Source organism: Erinaceus europaeus, chromosome 9 (genome assembly GCF_950295315.1).
Source record: "Erinaceus europaeus chromosome 9, mEriEur2.1, whole genome shotgun sequence".
In the NCBI taxonomy this organism is placed as follows: domain Eukaryota; kingdom Metazoa; phylum Chordata; class Mammalia; order Eulipotyphla; family Erinaceidae; genus Erinaceus; species Erinaceus europaeus.
This window is the reverse complement of record NC_080170.1, coordinates 39098644-39123664: the sequence shown is the minus strand read 5'-3', so window position 1 is coordinate 39123664 and position 25021 is coordinate 39098644. Positions and strand designations below refer to the sequence as shown.

General features: G+C 51.5%; 1 protein-coding gene across 1 annotated transcript; it reads right to left on the bottom strand.

The window, feature by feature from the left end:
* Positions 1 to 482: 482 nt before the first annotated feature.
* Positions 483 to 25021, bottom strand: KCNJ10 (potassium inwardly rectifying channel subfamily J member 10). Its single transcript, XM_007530551.3, has 2 exons — positions 24810 to 25021; positions 483 to 4480 (listed from the first exon to the last, which is right to left on the bottom strand). Exon 2 carries the CDS (start codon positions 4478 to 4480, stop codon positions 3341 to 3343), a length of 1140 nt encoding a protein of 379 aa, XP_007530613.1. The 5' UTR covers positions 24810 to 25021; the 3' UTR covers positions 483 to 3340.

The window sequence follows — 25021 nt, the reverse complement described above, 5'->3', positions numbered from 1 at the left end:
TGCTTCTGTAGAATTGGCCACTAACTGGGCCTGGAGGCCCTGATAACTTCCCAGAAAAGGTAGTGTGTTATTTTATGGGTGGACTAGTTAACTGACAGGAGGAAAAGACCCAAGAAAATGGCATTGGCTAGTAGCAGTAGTAGAACCAGCTTCCTCACCACTGAGGGCCTTACTGGGAAGGCCCAGGGTGGTCTTATTAGCTGTAGTAAAGCAGAGGAATAAGGAAATGAACTATGCAGAATAGAGGTTTCAGAAGCATGCTTAGCCAGACTCTTGACTCCCACCGAGCCAAAGCACTGTGCCTTACCCAGACCCAAATGCCAGGACTGGACCTCTGCCTTGAAAGCATCTTGGGCCCAACTGCTCTTTGATCCCTGGCATTTGGACTACAGGTAGGGTGGAACAGCTGTTGCCCAGGAGACAGGGGCGTGAAGTTCCCCCCACCCTGCAGGAGAGAAGGGAATATACATATTTCAAGGAAAGAAAGCAGAAAGATGCTTTTATTTTAAAGGAAAAAAAAGTAACATAGTGACAGGACATTGCTAAGGGCAGGAGTACAAAGAATACATTGCTTCTGGATTTCCATGGGTGGGCTGTTTGCAGAAGTGTCATGGAACCTCTTTATTCCAGCAACACAGCCCCTTCCCCCTTCCATCATCAAACCTAGAATCATTCCTCTGGCATCTCAATTCCATGTTAAAACCAGCATCAATGGTAGTGACTGAGAATCTGGGGAGCCCTACCCCTAAGCCAGAGCAGGAGTTCCATCCTCATTGCCAAAATTTGGAATTCTTGTACATTCAATAGGTTTGGTTCTCTCTCTCTCTCTCTCTCTCTCTCTCTCTCTCTCTCTATATATATATATATATATATATATACACATATCTATCTATATATATCTTTCTCTCTATATATATTATCTCTGTTTTCTTTCTCCTTAGATAAACCTTTAATCTGTCTCATATCCTAATTCTCCATCCTTGCCTTTCTCTTGTCTGCCAACCCAAATGAGACCCAGGGGTTTCGTTAATGCCACCTGAGTCTTCAGCACCAAGTCTCATCTTACCCAGTGAACTAGTGACTGTCAATATCTTGGTCTGTGTGGTCAGGGACCTGGCTCACTAGTCCTGGCTGCTTCTGACACTCATCTGATCACCTGAAAGGGTGGGGGGTGGGGGTGGGTGTTCAGCTCAGAGAAGGGCCTGTAGTGTAAAGAGTCTTTTAGCTCAAGTATGGGGTGCATTGTTCTCAGGGAGCTCATGGGAGGATAAGCCAGGTTGTATTAAAAGAATAGTATGATTTAAAGTGTGATTTAGAGCAGTCTCGGATCATGAAAGGGGAGTGGGGAGAGAATGCTAAATGCTGAATCAGTAAATGTTCTCATTTTGTTATCTAAGAATCTGAGGTGTTTAGGGACTTAGAATAAACATCAAGAAAGAAGGGAGAATTCCTCAGGATGGGAAATGGCTGTGTGCACAAAGGAACAAGGTAGAGAAACGCTTGCAAGTGGATAAGACACTCATGTGTGCACATAGCCCTGCAGTACCTTTAACTCCCCAGGTAGAAAGAAACCAGACAAGTTTGATGTTGACTACACTTGAGAGCCTGGGAGCTGATTCTGCCTTCTTTTCCTTTCTGGGGTTCTGTTATAGTGTGAGATGAGCTGAAGAAGCCTGCCGTCAGTCAAGGTGACCTTGGGTCAAGTCTCCTGTTTTTTCAGGTTTTTCTGGGAGGCTCTGAGTGTACATTCTACTTTTGGGGTGGGGCTTCTAGCGGGGGCTGAGTCCCCTAATCACAGCCACTTTATTCATACAGAGGCCCTATGCCAAGCCACCTTTGAGGGGGATGGGGACACATGGTGCCTCAGTGAGACCAGGGAGCTCTGTTGGGATTTGGGTCTGTAGAGAATGTTCTGATGCCCATGTCCCCTTCTTGACCCTTACCACAGCCCCTAGCATGGGGAACCAGGAATGACCCAAGATGGCTCTTAAGAAATATGCCTTTTAACTTGCCTGAAAGTGGCCCCATGGCATGGGAAAGGAGATGAGACTGATGGCTGAGGGACACTGTGGTCATCTAATCAGGAGGTCTGGTTCCCTCTCCCATCATTGCTTAACAACATAGCTGGCACTTCAGAGGGTACTGGGTAGGGCAGCCAGGAGAATAGTGTCTGCCAACCACCGAGTTCTGTCTGTGCCCCTAGCCTGAACAAAGCGTTCCCAAATCCCAGCGGCTCAGAGCAGTCTGGAAACCTGAGAATTCACTCATCCTGCTCGGGCTGGAGGTGGGGGTGGGTGGCTGGTATAAGTTTTCCAGGGGTGCCCTGGGAGTCTGGTTTTAGTTGAGAGTTGGTCTTGGGGAGGCTCTGCATTTCCTCTCCCTCCCTTGGGGCCTTGGGGCTGTGGGTGGGCAGGGCTAGGCAGGAAAGGAGGACAAGCTGGACACACTTTCAGACCTGTCCCAGAGGCCTGGGCCACCGTCTTTTCAGAACATACTTGCTAGGCTCACAGGACCCTGGCTGCCTGGAGAATGAGTTCAAGACACAGCCCTAGCCGGCCCGCTCCACACTGAAGACCAGCCTCCAGGAGGATTTGGGTGTGGAACTGTGACTGTCTTATATTTTTTGGCTACCTTGAACCCCCTGGGGGCAGATGCCTCAGATAACTGGGTGTGTGCTGAGAGAGAGTCCACTTGAGAAACTAGGAAGCAGGAGAGGTGGAGCCCTGGCCTCCAGTTACATTGCCTGTAGGCGAAGGCAAATAGCCAGACTGAACCCCCAGGAGAGACCCTGGCTGCTTCTGACAGGGGCAGTAAACACCCCAAATAAACAATCCACTTTCTTGATTTTGGAGGGCACATATCCCAAACCTATCATCCAAGGGGGTCTGACCCAAGGGCACCTGCTAGTGGGACTTAGGAAGGGAGGGAGGGGCTCCAGCCTCAAGTCACCAAACCTTTCATGGGGAGCAGGGACAGTTTTTCCATCCAACTACACGATCTTCCTGCTGTGGGTCTCCATGCACACCTGAAGCCTAAGCCACCCTGACCTAACCTTCAGTCTGCTCCCTGAGCCCTGGCTTCAACCTAACCTTCACTCTCCTCCCTGAGCCCTAGCTTCAAGGAGGGGTCTGTCTGGGATGAAAGGTGGGGGAAGTACAAGAGGCTGTGGGAGGAGACATGGACTTTGGTGGGCCCTGACTGCCCCCTAGCCACTGGGTAAAGGAAGAGGGAGTGGAGAAAGGTGCTTCTGGGGGAGCTCCTCCATAAACCTGGGTGCTGTCCCCTCACCCAGGGTGCCAGAGGGCAAGCGAGCAGAGGGTTAGGAGGTGGATGGACCACGTCAGACATTACTGATGCGCACGCTCAGGGCACTGCCCTCCTTCTCAGCCTGCTCCCGCAACGACTCCTCCAACTTGAGCTTTTCAGGGTCCCCATAGCGGACAGTGCTGTCTCGGAGGCCACTTGGTGGGGCCACTTTCACCACCTGGTCAAAGAGGCTGAAGTCAGCTATATACTTGCCACTGGCCGACAGCGAAATGGCAGGCGTGAACTCATAGCCCCAGAGGATCTCCTCGGGCAGGTAGGAGGTGCGCACCTGGCAGGTGGCACTGGTGGACTCCACTGTCCCGCTCAGGATGAGCACCAGCTCAAAGTCCCCCTCGCCGCTGCGCAGGGGCAGGTCCTTCAGGGGGCTGGTGTCATCAACCACGTGGTAGAAGGTGAGGGGCAGGATGAGAAAGGGGCTATCAGAGGCTGTATCCACCTGGAAGGCCACATTGACCTGGTTGAGGCGGATGTTCTCGCCCTCCTTGGTCTGGTGGGTCTGCAGCAGCTTGCCTGTTACCTGGCAGCCGATGAGCAGGCTTTTGCGCATGTTGGCCACCCGGATCATCAGGCAGGGCTTGCCGTTGTGGGCCGCCACCACAGCATGCTGACTGAAGCGGATGGTCTCAGCCCGCTTCTTGGGCCGGGCAATCTTAGCCAGGAAGGTGCCTGTGATGAAGATCTCCAGAATGGTGGTGAGCACCAGCTGGGCGATGAGGAGCACGATGGCCAGCGGGCATTCCTCACTGATATAGCGGAAGCCGTAGCCGATGGTGGTCTGGGACTCAAGGGAGAAGAGGAAGGCCCCGGTGAGCGTGTGCACCTGTACCACGCAGGGTGTGTGGTTGGCTGGGGGCCCTGGCTCTAGCAGGTCCCCGTGAGCCACGGCCACCAGGTACCACACCACGCCAAACAGAAACCAGGTGCCGGCAAAGGTAGCTGAGAAGAGCAGCAGCTTGTAGCGCCACTGCATGTCAATGAAGGTTGTCCACAGGTCCTTGAGGTAGAGGAAGCGCTTGTCGGCGATGTGCTCCATCCTCACATTGCTGCGGCCATCTTTGGTGAGCACCCGGCGACGACGGAGCCCTGGGCCCATCAAGGGTCGGCTTTCGGTCTGAGTTGTCTGGCTATAATACACCTTGGCCACTGAGGTCATCTGAGGGGACAAGATGGCATGCTGGAGTCACCACTGTCTAACAGAAACCCCACCAAATCCCAGCCACCAGCAGCCCAGTGGCCCTCACCGCTGCCTTCAATAAGAGCAAATATTGACAGAGTACTTGTGCTCAGCTGATAAGTCACAGATGAAAGGACAGTATCCTAGCTTCCCCAAGAACTTGTAGACACACATTTAGTAAATAAGCAGTGGGGACTGCACAGTGACATTACAGTGCAAAAGGACTAGGGTTCAAGCTGCTGGTCCCCACCTACAGGTGGGAGGCTTCACAAGCAGTGGAGCAGTGCTGCAGATATTTCTTTGTCTCTCTCCTCTCTATCTCCTTCCCCTTTTTTTTTTTTAAGATTTTATTTATTTACTAATGAGAAAGATAGGAGAGAGAAAGAGAACCAGACATCACTCTGGTACATGTGCTGCCAGGGATTGAACTCAGGACCTCATGCTTGAGAGTCTAGTGCCTTAGCCACTGCGTCACCTCCCAGACCACATCCTCCTCCTTCCCTTTCAATTTCTGTCTCTAACAAATAAAATACTTAAAAAGCAAGAAGACGAACAGTGTAACTTGGCCTGGTATTAGCAACTGATAGCAGCGGCAGAGGAAGCATGATTAACTCAGAGTTCCTAGGAGGTGTCAGCGAGTCACCTACAGCCCTATCGGTCACCACATACCACCCAGGCCCCCCTTATCCTGAACATTCCCTCAACAATAATTATCTCAGGAATCAGGTACCTGAGAATTCCAAAGGTTATGATACACTGATTTTTTTTTTTCCAATTAAGATAGAAGGTGTGGACTGGTGATATAATTCACTAGGATACTTAGCTGTTTTGTCATGTGCACAATTTTGGCTTGAGCCTGTGATGGACGATGTCTTATTCTATATAAATGGCACCAGCAAGAATTGTCAAAAACTCTGGCAGCCAAGTCCCCCTTAATGTTCACATGCCTTGGGGCCACCTTTCTTCTCGCCCTAGGGTAGTATACTAAAATATCCCTCCAGCTCAAGGAGAAGGCTCACACTCAAGATACTCGTAAGTCCCAACCCACTTCACTATGTGTCCTGGGGGCACAGGTTTGGGAGTGGGAGGCGAATGCAGGGCAGAGAAGGTCTGGGTGGCATTAGGAAGCAAAACAGACAGGATGTGAGCAAACAGCAGCAAGCAGAGGGAGAACGACATGTTAAACTTGCTGGTGGCACTGGAGAGAAATGCCAGATCCCAGGTGCCAAAACCATCTTGACTGAATCCAGCAGGAAAATGAGGGTGTGTGTTAGTGGTTGTGTCTACACAAGCTGACATTCAGGCCTGTTGTGTGGCCTGATAGCAGAAAGTGGGACAAGGCCTTGAAATAGGAGACCGCTCACTCAACACAAGGCACCCGTCCCTGCTGCCCTAAGCTACTTGTATTTTTCCAGCGGAGAAAGAATTTCAATCCTGGGACTCTGTTTCTTATGGCCAGATCTTCTGAGGAGGTAGGTTCTTCCTGGAGAATAAGGAGGCTCGGCTCATCTGCTCCCCCAAGCAGGCTGAAGCCCTTAATTTTAATCTTCACAATGTCCCCAAACTTATCTTGCCCATGCATCTGTAAGGCCACGTTCTATAGGTACATTCACATACCCACTCAAGTAAAGAACTGGAGCTTGCCAATAAACGAATCCCAGAATAGTCAGAGGCAGCCAAGATCCCCCTTACCAATTTGGAATGCTTGTTCCAGGCACTTGCCTCCCACTTCCCCCAAATCCTTGGCATAAGTGTTACAAGCACTGTAACACTGAAGTTGAGTTCATATACAAAGCCCAAGGAGAAGACAATTCCGTACTCAGTAGATGTAGTTACAGCACAAAGCTGGAGCTTCGTGTGTGATTTCACTACTCCCAGCGTGGCTTTTTCCATTGAGAGGTGGGGGGTGGACATCACAGCACCAGAGCTTCTTCTGGTGCTGTGGCACTCCTGTGTGGTGCTTGAACCTGGGCCACATGCATGGCATGACATGCACCCTTCTTGGTGATCTGTCTCTCCATTTAAAGCTCCTACATTAGCATGCCTTCTCACCCAATCCTCAAATCTTTGAAAAAAAATATATAAAATATCCTTAAGAGATGTTTTAGGAGTAGAAGAAGTACTAAAAAGTTGCCAATGAGTGAACATAATTTAATTTTCAAAAAGAAACAAGAGATCTCTTTCACAGACCGTACATAGGGAAGAGACTGATCCTGGGCCAGAGATTCTCAAAAGGAACTTACAGTTAGTGAGCACTTGGGCTGGGTGGGGGAGAGCTGCTTATCTGTAGGGGCTATCGGCTTACAGTGTTCTAGGGTTCTAGGAGCATTGCTTCATACAACAGTATATATATATATATGTGTGTGTGTGTGTGTGTGTGTGTGTGTGTATGAAATTACACAAAAAGTGAACGCTAGAAAAATACAGAACTTGGCATGGAGCTTCTAAGAATAGGTCATGACAAGCTAACTTAATTCTTTTTGTGTTGAGGTTACTAAATTGTTAAATCAAAGAAATGTCACAGATAATGTCTAAGCAAGTTTTTTTTTTTTAAACAAGATTGTGCATTATATCCTTCAGAGTAAGACAGAAAAGTGGGTCAGTGAAATAGCTCATTGGGATAATGTGTTGCTTTGCAATGTGAGTGCCCCAGGTCAAGCCTGGCTCCCACTGCATTGAAGGAAGCTTCAGTGTTGTAATCTCTTTCATTCTTTCTATGCCTTCTCTGTCTCTAGAGAAAAGCAGAAAGAAGGAGAGAGAGAGGTGGACAAGGGAGCTAGCATAATGACTATACAAAAAAGACTCATGCCTAAGACTTCACTGTCCAGAGCGTTGCAGCACTCTGGTCTCTCTGTGTCTTTTATTAAAATAAAACAAATAACATATATTTAAAGGGCTGGGGTTGACAGCATAGTGATAATGCACAAAAACTTTCATCCCTGCGATCCACCATCCCAGGTTCAATCCCCAGCACCTCCATAAGCCAGAGCTGAGCAAATCTCTGGTATCTATCTGTCTGTCTATCTATCTATCATCTATATATCTTTTTCTCTGTATTTTTCTCATTAAAAATAAAATAAAATTTTAAATGTATATTAAAAAGAAAGAGAGGGGCCCAGGCTGGGGCGCACTGGGTTAAGTGCACACAGTGTGAAGCACAAGGACCCATGCAAGGATCCCAGTTCAAGCCCCTGGCTCCGTACCTACAATGGGGTCACTTCACAAGCAGTGAAGCAGGTCTGCAAGTGTCTTTCTTTCTCTCCCGTCTTCCCCTCTGCTCTGTTTCTCTCTGTCCTATCCAACAACAACAACCAGAACATCAACAACAGCAACAGAATGGAAAAAAATGGCCACCAGGAGCAGTGGATTTGTAGTACAGGCACTGAGCTCCAGCACTAGCCCTGGAGGCAAAAAAAAAAAAAGGAAAAAGAAAAAAGAGAGAGAGGAAGAAAGAAGGAAAAGAGACAGAGAACAGTAAACAATGCTAATTTCATTAGATGACTTAAAAATAAATGGATGGGAAGTTGGGCGGTAGCGCAGCGAGTTAAGCACACGTGGCGCAAAATGCGAGGACTGGCATAAGGATCCCGGTTTGAGCCTCCAGCTCCCCACCTGCAGGGGAGTCACTTCACAAGTGGTGAAGCAGATCTGCAGGTGTCTCTCTTTCTCTCCCCCTTCCTGTCTTCTCCTCCTCTCTCCATTTCTCTCTGTCCTATCTAACAACGACAACATCAACAACAATAATAACTACAACAACAATAAAAAGGGCAACAAAAAAATAGAAAAATAAATAAAATATAAAAAAATAAAATAAATGGATGACAGGGTCTAGGAGATAGGTTATCTAGTAGAAGTGTGTAATGCCATGTGCAAGGACCTGGGTTCACACCTTTGACTACCACGTGAAACTTCTGCACAAAGGAAACTTCACAAGCAGTGGAGCAATGCTTTGGTGTCTCTTCTCTCTCCCTTTTCCCCTCCACCTCTCTCTCCCCTTCTCCCTCTGTATCAAACAAACAAGAAAAAGGAAAGAAAAGAAAATAGTAGAGAAAGAAAGGAAGAAGGAAAGGAAGGAAAAAGAAAAAAAGTCTACCAGGAGCAGTAGAATCATGCAATCACAGAGCTCCAGAGATAAACCTGATGGAAAAACAAAAGTATGGGAGGAGAGAGGTTGCTGGTTGACTGCATTTCATTTCTTTTTTTTTTTTTTAACCAGAGCACTGATCAGCTCTGGTTTACGGTGGTGCAGGGGATTGAACCTGGGACTTCGATTGCATTTCATTTCTAGGGAGCTTCTAGAGAGCTGTATCTGCGGCTTGCCATTTCCATGTTCTCAGCACTAATGCTACTCAAACCGTGAAAACTGTGGCCATTGGTGCTGTGCTGGCAAGGATGCAAGTGCCACATCTGGGGCAGAACTAGGGACCCACAAGGAGCAGGTAAGGGGGCCAAGTTTAAGCCAAAGGATCAGTGTTGGGGTACACATTTGGATCTGAAAGTTCTGGATTGGAAAGGTGTGCTTTCATAACCACAAAACCAAGAAGATAAAGGTTAGCATTTGAGCAGTGTGGATTATCTATATGCTTTGGTTGGCTGCCAAAAAGGAATACTCTTTAGCTACTTGAGTAGAATGAAGGTGCCAGGAATAAAGAAGCAGTTCTGCTCCACTCTGCTGACACCTGCATTGAGAAACAATCTGGATCAAAGAGCATTCAGAGCCAGTTCACGCAGGAAATGACTGAAAGAAGCGGGGGTGTTTAGTCAGAAGAAGACAATCCGAAGGATGTGATGGCTCCAGGCATATATTTGGTTTGAAGAGCCGTCATTTGAGCCGAGATTTAGATTTCTTATTTGAGCTCCAGGAGGAATAAGCAAGATCAACAAGTTAAGCCACAGAAAGATTCCAGACTGATACGACAAAAGAATGACAGCATCAGGACAGTTCCAACGTGGGAAGAGCAGCTCAAGTGGTGAGGGGTGTTGGGGACAAGCTGAGCGGGTACTTAGATGAAAGCCCCAGATCTGCAGATGAGAGAAGGGAAGGTTGTCTGCCCATGTTCAAGGCATGTGACCAGGTTCCCCAGCAACCCGCCGCCCCCCCCCCCCCACACACACACACTGTGTATGGGGACAGCCGGGTACTCCTGCAGTCCCTAAAATCTGCAAGTCTGAGGCAATAGAAGTGCTTAGGGCCAGGCCAGGCAGGAGTGCACGCAGAGGGTTAAGCGCACATGGCGCAAAGCACAAGGACTGGCATAGGGATCCCAGCTCAAGCCCCAGGCTCCCAACTGCAGGGGGGTCGCTTTACAGGTGGTGAAGCAGGTCTGCAGGTGTCTATCTTTCTCTCTCCGTCTCTGTCTTCCCCTCCTCTCTCAATTTCTCTCTGTCCTATCCAACAATGACAGCAATAACAACAATAATAATAACCGCAACAACAAGGGCAACAGAGGGGAAGAAATGGCCTCCAGGAGTAGTGGATTAGTAGTGTAGGCACTGAGCTCCAGCAATAACCCTGGAGGCAAAAGATAAAAAAGTAAAAGAAGTGCTTAGGGCCTACAGAAAGCCTTACCCTCACCCCCACCCCCAAGTAACCCCCTCTGGTTCTATGTCAGCTTGAATTCGATAAGCATATGATTTGGCCCTAGCCAAATCACATTCATGGCAGACATAAACCAGAACCAGCTCCTCTGGCTCCTGGGTCCAGAACTTGCACACACAACAAACACAGGTTCAGCCTCATGGTTCTTTTTCTCAGGAGGTGCCCCTGGTGTGCCTACTGGGACTCACCACAGGGATAGACCTGGCGGTGTTTTGACTGCTGAGAACTGGAGGCAGGGACTGCTGCCTATAACTGTTAAGATCACTGCCCCCAGTTGTGTGCTTGCTGTCTCAGCCAGAGGCCTGGAAATGTCCCATCTGAGTGAGATATACCCTCCTTCCTCTAGAGGGAGCCATTTTCCCAGACTGCCTTGGCCACACACCAGGAACGATGCCAGGATTACAGAAGCTAGAGCAGGCCCCCAAGCAATGGAGAGAGACAAGAAGCCATCATCTTTCTCCTTCGAAAACAGAACTCAGAGTCTTCCCTAAAGCAAAGGCATGCCCTCAGCAAAGTGCCTGCCCTCCTCATCACACCTTCACTGTGGTGCCAGGAGCCAGAGGAGCTGGTTATGGTTCATGACTGCCGTGAATGTCCAGGGCTTAGGCCAAATCACAGAGCTTACCAACAGCCACCTCTCCAGTCTGTGACGTTTCCTTGAGGTAGGAACGTAGGCTAAGGCCCCTGCCCCTGGTGCTCAGCACCAACACCAGTCCAGCTTCCCTGCTGCTCTCAGGACAGACCATGAGCTTCTGAGCACAGCATTCAAGATATCTCTGTTATCTTTTTTAAATTAAAATTTTTTAATCTATATTTATTGGATAGAGACAGCCAGAAATCAAGAGGGAAGGGGGTGGTAAAAAAGTAGAGAGACAGACACTTGCAGCACTGCTTTACCACTTGCAAAGCTTTTCTCCATGGGCAGGCATGAACTTGCAAATCTTTCCTCCATGGGGGCTTGAACCTGGGTCCCTGAGCATTACAATAAATGCACTCAACCAAGTGCGCCACCACCCGGCCCCCTTTTTAATTTTTTAATTATCTTTATTTATTGGATAGAGACAGCCAGAAATCAAGAGGGAGGGGGAGATAGAGGAGAGAGACAGCAAAACACCTACAACATTGCATCACCAATGGCAAAACTTTCCCCCTGCAGGTGGGGGCTGGGGTTCAAATCAAGGTCCTCATGCATTGTAATGTGTGTGTTCAACCAGGTGCACCATCACCTGGCCCCGAGAGAAGTCTACCATCTGCTAGTGTTAGTGTTGACTCTGCTCCACCTGCCAGGGGAGCAGCCTCACACAGAGCTTCCCTTCCACTGTCCACTCTCTCCACCACAAAGGAGGACCTACATTTGTCCCCCTGGTGCACAGGGAGGGGTGGGCTGTGTGGTTTTGTGTGGACTGCATGCTCATCCTAATAATTGGGTAATATGGAAGGAGAGAGAGTGTTGCAGGTATAGAAAGCCTGTCTGGTTCTGTGGCAACTCTGACCATTGAGAACCTCACAAGCACTGAGTAAAGCTGAGTTCAGAACCCAAGCAGTGCATTTACAAGGCAGAGCTGGGATTGGAATCAGGATCAAAGTCCGTTCCACTATGGTGGCTAGCAGGTGCAATGTGAGTCTGCCTTCACGGTGCAGGCCCAGCATGCCAGGAAGGTCTCGGGAATCAGGCTGCTCAGAACACCCACCGGCAGTGACAAGAAGGTACAGCTGATGGTCGGGACTGAGTTATGACTGTTCATCTCACTGACTCCTCCCCTGGCTTTGGGAGGTGTACAGGCTCTTCTCCCTGGCTCTCTCTCTTGGACTCCATCACCAACCCTTCATTCCTGTCACCTTGATGCCCACTTGCTCCCCTAGATTTCATGCTGCTTATCACTCCCTCCCCACCCCACCTGCATCCCCTTCATCTTCTTCAATTTTCCTCTACATATCTGTCAGGACTGTCCCTCTGCACTGCCCCCTCATTTCCTGAGTGCCACCCTCTGTCCCAATAAAACTGTGGTTCCCCCAATGTGTCCACACAGAGTCCAGTAGCCACCATATGTCTCCTTCCCTCGAGAAAAAAAGCCTCTCACCCAGGGACTTGGAACCAGGACCAGAAAGGGAGGCAGCCATTTCTTCTTTTTTATCATTTATTTATCTATTCCCTTTTGTTGCCAATGTTATTTTTTATTGTTGTAGCTATTATTGATGTCGTCGTTGCTGGATAGGACAGAGAGGAATGGAGAGAGGAGGGGAAGACCTGCTTCACTGCCTGTGAAGTGACTCTCTGGCAGGTGGGGAGCCGGGGGTTCGAACCGGGATCCTTATGCCGGTCCTTGAGGTTTGTGCCACATGCTCTAAACCTGCTGCGCTACTGCCCAACTCCCAGAGGCAGCCATTCTTAAGGCTTTTGTCTAAAGGCCTCGCTGAACCCCTTGTTGCTGGGGAGAGACAGAGGAACATGACAAAGTCAGGTACTGGTCAAGCTCAAGATGGAGAGGTCTTAAGTGCTGGTGTGGAGTCCCGTGGGAGCTCAGGAGCTTGGTAGCTAAGGCAAGGCTGGGGATCGAGGGAGGTGATGGTCTCAACCCCACCCTGGACAGCAAGGAGAGAGCCTGGGAAGGAGCCTTCTGGGGGGCACCTTATTGTGTGTATGGCCTGTACCACCACCCACACTCTTTACCAGCTGCTGGAGGACCTCCAGGCCACAGGGAGCTTGTGACAGCTTTGCCTGCATCATCAGTCTTATTTAAGGACTTTGGGGCGAGTCTTCTATTAATCTGAACCACTAAAGTGTGGTGGAAGAGAATGAAAACCGCATGTAACTTAAAAGGCTGCACCTTTCCACTGTGGGGGTTCCCCCCACCCCGTGTGCTCAGGGTATACCACCATCCCTTTAATGCTCTGGGTCAGCCTGGGCCCCTAACAGTGCGCTGGCAACAGGAAGAACAGCATCTCCTCACACACAGGGCTCCCCAGATTCCAACTCAGCTGGACCAGCCATCAGAACCTGTTTCCTGGGCATGAAAAGGAGTGCTTCTGGGCTTCCAAGTGTCCCTGGTGAGCAGGGACAAGAGGAGAAAGAGTAGGGCAGGGAGGAAGGAAAGCCTCAGGCTTACATAAGCTGGTGGGGGCCGGAGGGAAAAGAACTGGCTTAGGGGTGCTTTTCAGACTTGACGTATGTTCATCAATCTCCCCACCCCTCCTGCCTGTCCTGCAGAGAATCAGACTGCAAGGCAGATGCACAGGTCCTGGAGGTGGGGACCAAGGACAGTGGGTGGCCTGCCCACTTGCCAGCTCCCATTCTGGTTCCCTGGCCCCCACCCTTGCCCTCTCCCCGCCTCCCAGGCCTCCCTCCCCTCTCTTTACCCTCTACCCTGGGCCTGACACCAGGGCCTCAGTCAAGGGAAGAATGGGCTTTTCTTCCCTTGTGTCAACGTTTGGAAAGTTCTCATCGTCTGATCAGAAGGAAGGATGGAGCCTTCAAAGCATTTCCTGGGAGCCCGTGAACTCAGCCTGGCCCTCCTGACCCCTGCATTTTCTGGTCAGAAGTGGGGGCAGGACAGGGCCGTGTTAGATGTCCTTCTGTCCAGATGCCACCTGTTGCCCCTCCTCCCCACCCCCAGGTTGACCCATGGCAGTGCCAGCTCCAGGCTGCTGTAGCCAAGGACAGAGTGTGCTTGGCCCCCATCCCAAGTGGTCCTGCCTAGCCCCATGGTCCTCACCCCACAAGAACCTCCCTTATAGGCAATCCACTACAAAGTCCAAAAAACCTATGGGTGCTGAGACTCAGCTGGTAGCAGTGGCTGGAGATGAATGACTTCCAAGTCACCATACCCTGTGTTCATCAGTGGGACAGGAGGCACCAGGGGTCCCTGAGATCACAGGAGAGCTCACAGGAGCTGGGCAGGGATGGGTTGAAGGTAAGATACCTGCTCTTCAATACCTGGCAGAGATCCCCAATGCCAGAGAGCCATCCTAATATAGGGGTACAATGTGCCTTGGCCCCAAGCCAGGGCCCCTTCCCTGGCAGCACAATCAGCTGCACCCCTACCAAGTGCTTTCTGGTCCTACCTTCTCCCCTCTGGTGTGACAGCCTCAGCCCTGAGGACTCCTTTCCCACCTCTCCCGAGACTCTTCCATACTCCAGTGCTGGGGATGAAGGGTGCAGGTTCAGTGCCCCCTGTTCCTCACTCTGCTCACCCAAGGGAGACCCCTACTCATACTCCAGACACAATAGCCACATGCAATGGGGACTAGACATCTCACCCAGGGTGATACCAGTGAAGCAGCGGCTAGGCGAGCCTATCCTGAATCTGCCACCAGAGACTATCCTGAAATATCCCTGCAGATGGCCCTACCACTTCTCCACCCCAGCCCCCATGTCACTGAGGAGGAAGTCAAAGCCTGGGAGAGGGAGGAACTTTCTCACGCCTGAGTGGCTGACTGGTGGCCCCACATAATTTTCATTAGAACAGGGCAGTGGCCCTGGCCACATCCTCACCCAACTGCTCCTTTGACTACAGCCTCTCTAGACTCTGAGGTCTCCAAGGGTCAGGTGGTGGAGCCAACTTTGACCATTTTCCAGTTGATCCAGCCTTCCTCCAGCTGACCTCAGTCACAGTTCAAGGGCCTTGTGGTCAGGTCTTGAAAGCCTTCCCCTGGGGGGTCAAGCGGTTGCGCAGTGGGTTGAGCGCATGTGGCGCAAAGTGCAAGGACCTGCGTAAGGATCCCAGTTCAAGTCCCCGGCTCCCCACCTGCAGGGGAGTCGCTTCACAGGCGGTGAAGCAGGTCTGCAGGTGTCTATCTTTCTCTCCCCCTCTCTGTCTTCCCCTCCTCTCTCCATTTCTCTCTATCCAATCCAACAATGAACAACATCAGCAGTGGCAATAATAATAACCACAACGAGGCTACAACAACAAGGGCAACAAAGGAGGGAAAATGGCCTCCAGGAGCGGTGGATTCATGGTGCAGGCACCGAGCCCAGCAATAGCCCTGGAGGAAAAAAAAAAAGAAAGAAAAGAAAGCCTTCCTCATCACATTCACCCGCTACATAAATATGCCAATAAGTGGCCTGAGAGGTGGTGTGGTGGATAAAGCCTGGTATTGCATGTGCCAGAGTGATTCTGACTCTTTTGGACTGACACTGGTGGGGTAGAGCTCTAACAGGCGACTGGATACCCTGGAGCTCTGATGTCCCCTCTGCCCCCCTACCACCCACCTTGTTTAGCAAAAACCCATCCTTTCCTTTAAAAAAACTATTTATTTACCAATTAGAGAGAGAACCAGAGCAGTACTCTGGTATGTACAAAGCCTGGGATTGAACTCAGGACCTCATGTCTGCAAGTCTGGTTCTGTAGCCATTGTACCACCTACTGGTCCACTAAACCTGTTCTTTTTTTTTTTTTTTTTTCTGCCACCAGGACTATCACTGGGGCTCAGTGCCTGCACTATGAATCCACTGCTCCTTGAGGCTGTTTTTTTTCCCCTTTTGTTGCCCTTGTTGTTATTGGTTTTTTTTTTTTTTTTTTTTTTTTTTTTTTTTTTTTTGCTGTTGTTGGATAGGACAGAGAGAAATCAAGAGGGGAGGGGAAGACAGGGGGAGAGAAAGTTAGACACCTGCAGACCTGCTTCACCATTTGTGAAGGAACCCCCCTGCAGGTGGGGAGCTGGGGCTCAAGCTGGGATCCTTACACCGGTCCTTGCAATTCGTGTGTGCTTAACCTGTTGTGCTACCACTCAGCCCCCTAAACCTGTTCTTAATGGCAAAAGCAATTCTCCGGCTCAGCCGTTCCTCCCCACTTTTAGTCCTTCGTCTACCCAACAGTACCTCCAGAACTTGAACATGTCCTGCTGCTGTCTTCACCCCACAGAGCTAGAGATGACCAAGTGCCTGTGCTTCCAGGCATAACAGGGAGTTATTATTCCTCTTGGCAGTGTGTTGTCACCACCAAAAGCCCCTCACCAACCCCCTCCTCAAGACTTTCAGGACACTGATGCTCAGTAAGATTCACAGGTGAAGAAACAGTCAAAGCTGCCCTCCATCTATGGGGCTTTCTGCTATATAACTGCACCCCTGGGCCCAGCCCACCTCAAGAAATTGCAAATTCTGGGGCCGGATGGTGGTGTACCTCATTGAATGCACATGTTATAATGTGCAAGGAGCTGGGTTCAAGCCCCTAGTCCACACCTGCAGGGGGAAAGCTTTGCAAGAAGTAAAGCGGTACTGTAGGTCTCTCCCTCTCTATTTTCCCCTTCGCTCTTGAATTCTCTGTATCTATCAAATAATTTTTTTAATTGCAAATTCTGAGAGCCTTTCTCTGCCTTCTTACAGAACCTGCTGCCATCTGGGATTCCAGAAGATGCCTGGACAGCACTAGGAAAGGGAGGACATCTGCGGAGAGTCTCCAGACCCAGGACCCAGCAGGGACCAGCTATCACTGCACCTTGTGGTGACAGAGACCTCACACTGCAGCCTAGCATGAGGCAGTGAGGGCTCCTTCAGTGAACTGGGTCAGTGTGTTGGCCCCCTCAGAGGCAGGGAGTGAAGGGAGGGAGGCTTACTCTGACAAGAGGCAGCAAAGGTCGAGATGACCTTCGCAGGTTTTTTTTTTTTTTTTTTAAAGAGGAGATTTATTTATTTCATTATGAGAAAGGGTTGGGAACTGCTCCCTGGTATTGGAGCAGCTGGAGAGTAGCGAGAGTATGGGGTGCCTTATGGGTGGCAGAGAAAACAGAGTAAGAGAGAGACCAGAGCATAAGGTGGTGCTGGGGATTGAACCTGGGGTTTGGGGCCTTAGGCTTGTTAGCTGACACTCTCCCCAGTTCTCTTTGGAAGTTGTTTCTAGACACAGCATCTTATTAAATACCCCCCACACACACACACACACATCCTTCCCAGGGATGTGGGTAGCAGACAGCTCTGCTAAAATCTCACATGGATTTGTTTTTTTGGGGGTTGGCAAGCCAAGACATAGACAGTGCCCCTCAAATCACCTGGAAGCAAGAGACTGACAGCCTAGTCTGGCCTGCACATATCATCACTCAGAGTCTTGTGAAATGTTGGGGGGAGGGCAGGGAGGGTGACACCTGTCCTCCATGCCCAGGAAAGTCACAGGCACACTGCCAAGCAGGCTGGGCTGGGCCCCCCACACATGGCTCAGTTCCAAGGTGAGTCCCACACCGCAGGCTTCTCCTTGGCCATGGTGGGTGGGGGAGTTAGACCCAGGGTTCAGCAAAATCTGTGCCACATGGTTAACGTGGTTAACATATAAGCAGGTAAGGTCTGGGGCAGCAGGACATTCCCCGCCCCAGGGCCACATTCTTGAGGTCACAACAAGTGCAAACTTGTTACAACCTGTGTTGGAGCAGCAGGGGGCAGCCAGGGCATGGGGGTGGTGATAAGTAGCCTCAGGCTGGCAGGGGGGGCAGGGGAAGTGGGGAGGGTGCAAGAGGATGGTGTGTAGGAGCTTGTGCAGGATTGGGGGGAGTGTGCAGTGTAGGTGAGAGTGGGTGGCGTGCAGGGCAGGGCAGAATGTAAATGCTCAGCAGGTGAGAGTTGCTGCCCAGATGGGAGCTGGTGGTATGTGGGGGACCCTGTGAGGTTGAGTGCCTGGTGCCTGCTGTCCCCAGGCCCCTCTGCTGGGGCGTGGACAGGAGCGTGTGGGGCCACATAGATGAGGGGTGTGTGTGTGTGTCTCTGCATATATGAGCCCGGAGATGGGAGGAGAAGGAGAATCAGCAGCCCAGGGAAAACTGGGCTTGTGGAGCAAGAAGTGGGAAGGTTGGGAGGACTCCATGCCCTCAGAAGCCCCAGGAACCTGCATTCCACTTCCTCCACAGCCTGTGGCCCTGGTTGCTGAGGCCTCTGCTCTGAGTCCTGGGCACCCCTCCACTGCCAGCTGTCCACCCCAGGGAGGGGGGTGGTCTCCCACCCAACCCCCCTGGCCACGGTCCCGCTCCCCCACACTCTTGGGCCCTCTGGACACTGGGGCGGGAGGGGGCGAGATGGGGGGAGGCTCTGAAAGCAGGTGACTGTTTGGGGGAACTCAGGGACAGAGCCCCCATTGTGCCCGCCCCAGAGCCGCCTCAATGGAGCTCCCTGGCACAAAGGGGCTTTGACAATGAGCAGGACATTAGTATGCAGAGCCAGCCCCTCGCCTCTCCCTGTCCCACAGCCTGGGGGCGAGAGCTGGGGGGGGCAGGGGCTGTTGGCCACAGGGGAGGCAGAGCTGAGGCTGGAGATCTTTTGGGCTCCCCTGGGGACCATTGGCTGGAGATGGGAAAAACAGAGCAAGGCCCCCAAACCCATCATTCCCCACTTAAGTGGGGGCAACAGGGATGGGAGCAGAGGTGGTGGAGGTGGGCCTTAGGTCCTTCTGGAGAAAGGTGGTGGGAGCCCACTGCAGTTTGCCTCAGTGGTATCAAGGAGCCTGGGAACTGTGGGCAAAAGAAAGGACATGGGACAGGCAAGACAGAAAGCCTGAGTTGTACCATTTCAGATCTGTCAGCCTGAGCAACCCCACTACTCTCATGTGTTCTAGGTTTGGAGTATCTGGGCCTGCAGACCCACCCTGGGTCTAGCTCTTCCCTTGTGTGTGTGGGGGGTCTATCCCTGCTACATGCCACCACCTTTCCCACGCTGAGCAGGGCACTTCTCTTCTCCAGTCCAAGAGACCTGCGCACCCTCCCCGTGCACCCCTTCCATTGATACCTCAATAGCACAGCTACCTTTCCCTGGGTCCTGACTACTCCAGCAGAGTGAATGCCCCAGTGGAGTGGAGCAGAAGTAGGTGAAGGCATGGGAGGGAGTTCCACAGCAGGCAGGGAAGAGGAATCTTGAGGGACCTTGGCCAAGTCACTTTCCCAGAGACTCTGCTTGCAGTGAAGCTCTGGACCACTGGGTAGGCTCCAGGGATAAAGCCCTGGGCTTCCACACGAGCAGGACATCAGATCCTTTTCTAGTAGGAGGTTGTTTCATTGTCTGCACTTCTGAACAGGTTAGTCCTTTTTGAAAACTCCATTTATAGATTTAAAAAAAAATGGAAGCAGAAAGAGGTTGATGATTTGCCCTGAGTCACACAGCTGGTAAGTGGAGCCAAGGTTCATCCTTAGCTAGGTGGTCTGTGTCAGAGCCCACACTTGCCCCTTGCCCTGGGTCACTCCCACCCATGGTCATAGAGAGCTAGGGAGTGGGCCAGGGGTTTCACTTGGTTCCAGGGCTCTGATTTCTGGGGCTCTTCTACATGGGTGCCGCTCAGAGTTTGGTCCAGGGAAACTGAGGGCTCTGAAACCCTTCAGGGGCTCTGCATGGTCATCAACTTCTTCATCACAACGCTCTCTGCTATTTTCATTTTCCTTCTCTTGTGGGTGCTCCGTGGAGCTTACTAGAAGCCATGTGACATGACATTAGGACATTGAGAGAGTGCAGGAGCAGAGGAAAAAACCAACTGTAAGGTCTGTGGAAAACTCAAGACTTGCCACTTTGCTCACCAAATTGTATTGCCTTTTAAAATATTGTCATCCCTGATGAAAGCACTACATTGTGGCTTGCACACAGCGGGCTGGGTAGTTGCTATTAAATAAATGAGCCTAGGTGTTCAGTCTCCTCAGTTCTCATTTCCAACAAATGGGACATGAAACCCACTCCACACTGGCGTTTCCAGGACATTTTCTGAAGGAGAAGGGGTCCAGATATCAGAGTTTGGGAACTGCCACCCAGCTGCCAGTTTCCATGTGTTTGCTCAGTCAGTCAAATAGGGCATGACCCTGGGGGTTTGTGTGTAGGTCTGGGGACCAGACCTGCCTTCAGTGTCCCATTCTCCCTGGACTATCCTGTGGGTTCTAATCGGACTCTCAGATGTGGCCTCTGAGTCTCCCAGCCTGTCTGTTGTCCCTGCAGCACCTGTCCTTTGCCTGTGTCCCAGAGTTGAAAAACAGGCTCCCCAGTAGAAGAGGGCAGGGGGCGCTTGCAGAGTCCCACAGGACTTTGCTTGGGCAGACCTAGCTCATAGAAGGGGGGCAGGGTTCTAGTGCAAAGCCATGTTCACAAGACAGGGTGGCTGGTAGGAAGGGTTTTCTCTGAAGGTATTCAGAGAGATGTTACAAACAACTCCAAGGTACTCATGGCCTCTGAAGTTAGGACCCCCCAAAATTTGCAACTTGTTTAATTTCCTGCTGGAAATACCCAGGGGGAGAAAAGGAGACCACAGAGGGAGGAACTGGCTTTGCTTTGGGGAGTTCCTAATTTCACAGGACCATGGGGGCACCCCATCCAGTGGGGGGAGAAAGAGTATCTCTCTGCAGTCATGTGACTTCATGCATCAGGGCAGAACTGCCAACACAGGGACAGGGAGAAACAGGATGGGGCTTAGAGAAGATGGACATAGAGGTATTCTTGCATGAGGGCATGACTGGGGTGACCTGTGGGCTAGGGGAGAAAGGGTATAGACTGGGCACAGCAATGTATAGAAGCTGGCAGAAGCTGACAGGAGGTGTCTCACAGCCTTGTGATGGAAGTTTTCACCAAAAAACAGAAGGAAAGTCTGGGTGAGAAAGGAATTGGGGTAAACCACACTTCCTGGGACAGTGCAGTGGAGTACAGGGGCAATTGCAAGGCTGCCATGGGCACCAACTGGCTGATCCAGGTAGAAAGGAGGGATCCTGTGGATACAAAAAAAATCATGAGGGACCGGGTGGGAAAAGAGAAGTGAGGAACAGACTAGGGAGATAGCATGAGGATTGTGCCAAATACTTTATTTTTTAAAGAGAGACACAGAGAAATCTGAGCAGGAAGGAAGGGGTAGAGAAGGAGAGGGAAGAGGCTGGGTGGTGGCGCACGTGGTTGAGCGCACATGTTACAATGCACAAGGCCCCCCAGTCTCCACCTGCAGGGGGAAAGCTTTGCAAGTAGTGAAGTAGGGCTGCAGGTGTCACTCTGCCTTTCTTCCTCTATATCTCCCCTTCCCTTTTGGTTTATGACGGTCTCTATCCAATAAATAAATAAAGATATTAAAAAATTTAAAAAGAGAGACACCTGCAGACACTGCTCATGAAGATTCCTCCCTACAGATGGGAACAGAGGGCTTAAACCTGGGTCCTTGTGTACTGTAGTGTGTGCATTCAAACTGGTGCAAAAGACTTCCATGCCTGAGGTTCCAAGGTCCCAAGTTCAAACCCCAACACCATAAGTCAGTGCTCTGGTTAAAATAATAAATATGGCACAAAGCGCAAGGACCAACATAAGGATCCCCATTCAAGCCCCCGGCTCCCCACCTGCAGGGGAGTCACTTCACAGGCAGTGAAGCAGGTCTGCAGGTGTCTATCTTTCTCTCCCCCTCTCTGTCTTCACCTCCTCTCTCCATTTCTCTCTGTCCTATCTAACAATGACGATATCAATAACAACAACAATAATAACTATAGCAATAAAAAACAAGGGCAACAAAAGGGAAAATAAATTCAAAAAATTTAAAACTAAATAATAAATGGGGAGCAAGACTGAAATGAAAAGAAACATCAGGTCTTGGGATAGACTGATCATGGGGGCAGGGCTGAGATATAGGAAAAGAGACTGTGGGCCATGAGGCAGGTGGATTGCAGGAGGACTGAAGGAGATCAGGGAGAAGGGTTTGAAAGAGGAAGTTACTCCAAGCAGGGGAAGTTGGGCTTCTCAGTTCCCCTGGACTGGCCATGGGGTAAAGACAGGGAATCTCCTCCATGACAGCATGTGGGGGGATGGGGCTGAGGCTTAGGGCCTGGGTTCACAGGGGCAGCCCATTGGGTGTGCAGGAACCTAGTTGGAAGCCACTTAATAATTCTTTAGCTCCTTGGGAATGGGGTAGAGACTGGACAGAGGCCCAGAAGATCCCCATGAGGGACAGACCCAGGCCCAGGAAAGGAAAGGGGGCAGAAGGGAGGTTAGATGTGGGAGCTCAACACATGCTTGTCACACAAGTCACAGACTCCAGACTTAAAGCCATCACTGGCTTCAGATGAAGCTACATGGAGAAACCAGGTGTCTGGCTCCACACACTCCTGTCTAATGAGCTGGGCAATGCAGGGGTAGGAGGTATTTTGTACATGCCCCCCCCCCCCAGCCCCTATGGTTCCTCAAAGAATCCCTCAGAAGCACTGAATGGACTGCCTTTGGCTTAGTGGTTTGGCTCAGAGGAGATGCCCCTCCTTGCCCAGCCTCCTCTTCTGTATCCCTCTCAGGGCCTGCATCCGGAAATCTTGCCTTTGCTGCCAGCTATGGGCACAGCGGCTGGAAGGCTGCACACACCTGGCTGTCACACTAGGGCATGAAGTCAGTCCAGCTTCCTTCCTTCTCTCTCTTTCTACATTCCAAAGCTGCCCAGCACGCCCCCACCTCAAATCAGCTCCCTGCTGGAGACACCCACAGTGGTGGTGCCACTTTTCCATAATTCTTCTCTCTTTGCCCTTTCAAGGTTTGATGGGGGAGGGCATGGAGGGGCTGCCCAGACACACTGCGCCTATGTGGGCACAAACATATGTGTTCAATTCAGTTGGAGGCCAAGAGGCCAGCACTCAGCGGCGCCAGAGAAGGGACTTGCTATAAAGTCAGACTGTCACTCTCACAGCTGCCTCCCACTCGTGTGTGTGTTTGTGTGTGTGTGTGTGTGTGTGTGTGTGTGTGTGTGTGTAAGAGGGACTAAAATATGAGGACCCCCCATCTGCATCCTTCCCATCTCTCTTATGCCCCAATCCTTCACACTCTCTGTCTCCCAAGGCCCTACCACCCGAGGCAGCCATGCTGGCCTGGACAGTGCACTGACCAGTTAGGCAAAAGAAGAATCTAGGCCAGGGAGTGGGAAGAAGGGAACAGGGAGCAAATCTTTCCCTTACTTCTTGGTCGATATACTTCTTACAGGAGTCTTGAGGGACTCCTCTGCTAGAACCCCCCTGCCCCGTGTACACACACACACACACACACACACACACACACACACACACACACACACCTTTATACAATGCCAGAGTTGTCATACCCCAAGAGTGTGGTCTTCCTACAGGAAATACTCCAGAGCCGAGCCCTCACCCCATCATTCATAGAACAACCCTAAATACCTTCTTCTGATAACCCCCCTCCTGGTTCATGCAGCTCAGCCTGTCTGGTCCCCTGGAAGGACAGAGAAGGGAGACCCTCAGTCTGCTGCTGTCCCCCCTTCCCCCCTGCTGTGAACTGCAAAGAAGCCTGGTGCAGGCATGCATGAGGTTCAGGGGGCACATTCATGGGACCTGAGGGGAGGAGAGGGTGCCCAGGCAGACAATGAGTTCTCCCACATAGATGGTGAGGACAGAAGTTGGGGGAACAGACTGTTTCTCAGAGTAGGAGCAACAGTGGGGTTCTGCCTGAAAACCACAGGAGGAACAGGACTGTACCCCCCCCCCATTGCTATTCGATATCCACTGAGAAGAGTTGGCTGCCCAGCCCTGGGTGGGGGCTGGTGGCTGACTCAGAAAACAGCAGGGCCTTTCAGGACCCAGGTTGGCAAGGGCTTGGGGAGGTTGGACTGGCCCAGATCACCCCCAACACCCCCTCTCTCCCTCCCTCGCCACCACCACCAATGAGCTGGGGGCGGGGATAGGCAGTTGGCACTGCCCGGGCCATGCCTATTGCCTCCACAGCCCAGCTCTGGCCTCAGTTCCTGGCAGGACACCAGCCTCCCCCTCCTCCCTCATTTCCTCTCCCTGAAGAACTAGCTGGGGGGGGGGCATTGCTGGTCTTCAGCCACTACCCCATGCACTGGGGAACCCCACCCCCAGAATGCACCTGAAATCCCCACCTGGTCCAGAGGGTTTGGGATGAAATGCAGTGGAAGTGAGTAGTGCTACTGACCCCCTCAGCTGACTTCCCTTTCAACACACTTAAATGAGCAGCTGTCCTCAAGAGAAGGCCCTAAGTCACCCATCATCACCTTTTTCCTACCCAGAACTCTTCTCTGCTGTCAGCCACAGCCATAGCAGACTGGTTGCAATCTTTCCCCCAGACTGCACTGGGGCATTGCAGCCTTCAAGCCCTGCTCAGGTCCAGATTGGTCCTGGCGCCATCCCCACCCACAGTGCCACCTGCCTGAACTGGTGGCCCTGGTGCCTGGGTCATGATTGCCAACACAGGATACCCAGGCCCCTGTTTTGTCTTCCTTGCCTCCTCTGGAGTGGGAGGTGGGGGGGAGTTTAGCCCTCCCCCTCTTTCACAAGACTTCGCTGGGGACCAACTGGGAATGGGCTGGGAATGCGACCCTTCATCCTAGGGCAGATCTCCTGGAAGCTAATCTCTCTTCTCCTTCCTGGGAGCAGGGTCTCAAAGTGAGCCTGTCAAGGGGGCAGGCATGGGTAGCGCAGTCTCCAGTAGGTTAGTGAGAGGATGGATGGGCAAGGGTTCCAGGTTGGTCAGGTGAAATTTTCCATGGGTGTGTGTTCAGTTGCAACTTTGTGGCTGTCTCCCAGCAGGGTGACTGGGGAGGGGATAGGGGCTAGGTGTGGGAGTGCGAGTAACCCACGGATCCTGGCCATAGGGTGGCTGTGACCAGTCAGAACAGTGGTCAGTATTTCAGCCCCTTCCAGAAGAGTCATCCAGGATGCACCTGCCAGAGGCTAGGGCACAAAACTGAGCCTGCCAGGGAGGGAACCGAGGGGCAGGGGGCCCTAAGCCCCTGCACCGAGTGCGTGAGGCCAGGCTAGGCCAAGTCAGGGTCTTACCTTGGGTCCAGGGTGGAGCAGCCCGTCAGTGGGCAGCGGACCGACAGGGCTGATGGACTGGCAGACAGGCGAGACGGGTGGGAGTGAGAAGAAGAGCTACTGCGTGGCCCAGACAGGACTCTTAAACCAGGAGCTGGATCAGATAAGGGCCGGGCCGGGGCCGGGGCCGGGGTCGGGCCGGCCAGGGGCAGAGCTGGGCCGGGCCGGGCCGC

What these genes read in the sequence shown, in the direction of transcription:
- KCNJ10 (XM_007530551.3), bottom strand. Translation starts at nt 4,480, where the DNA reads ATGACCTCAGTGGCCAAGGTGTATTATAGCCAGACAACTCAGACCGAA.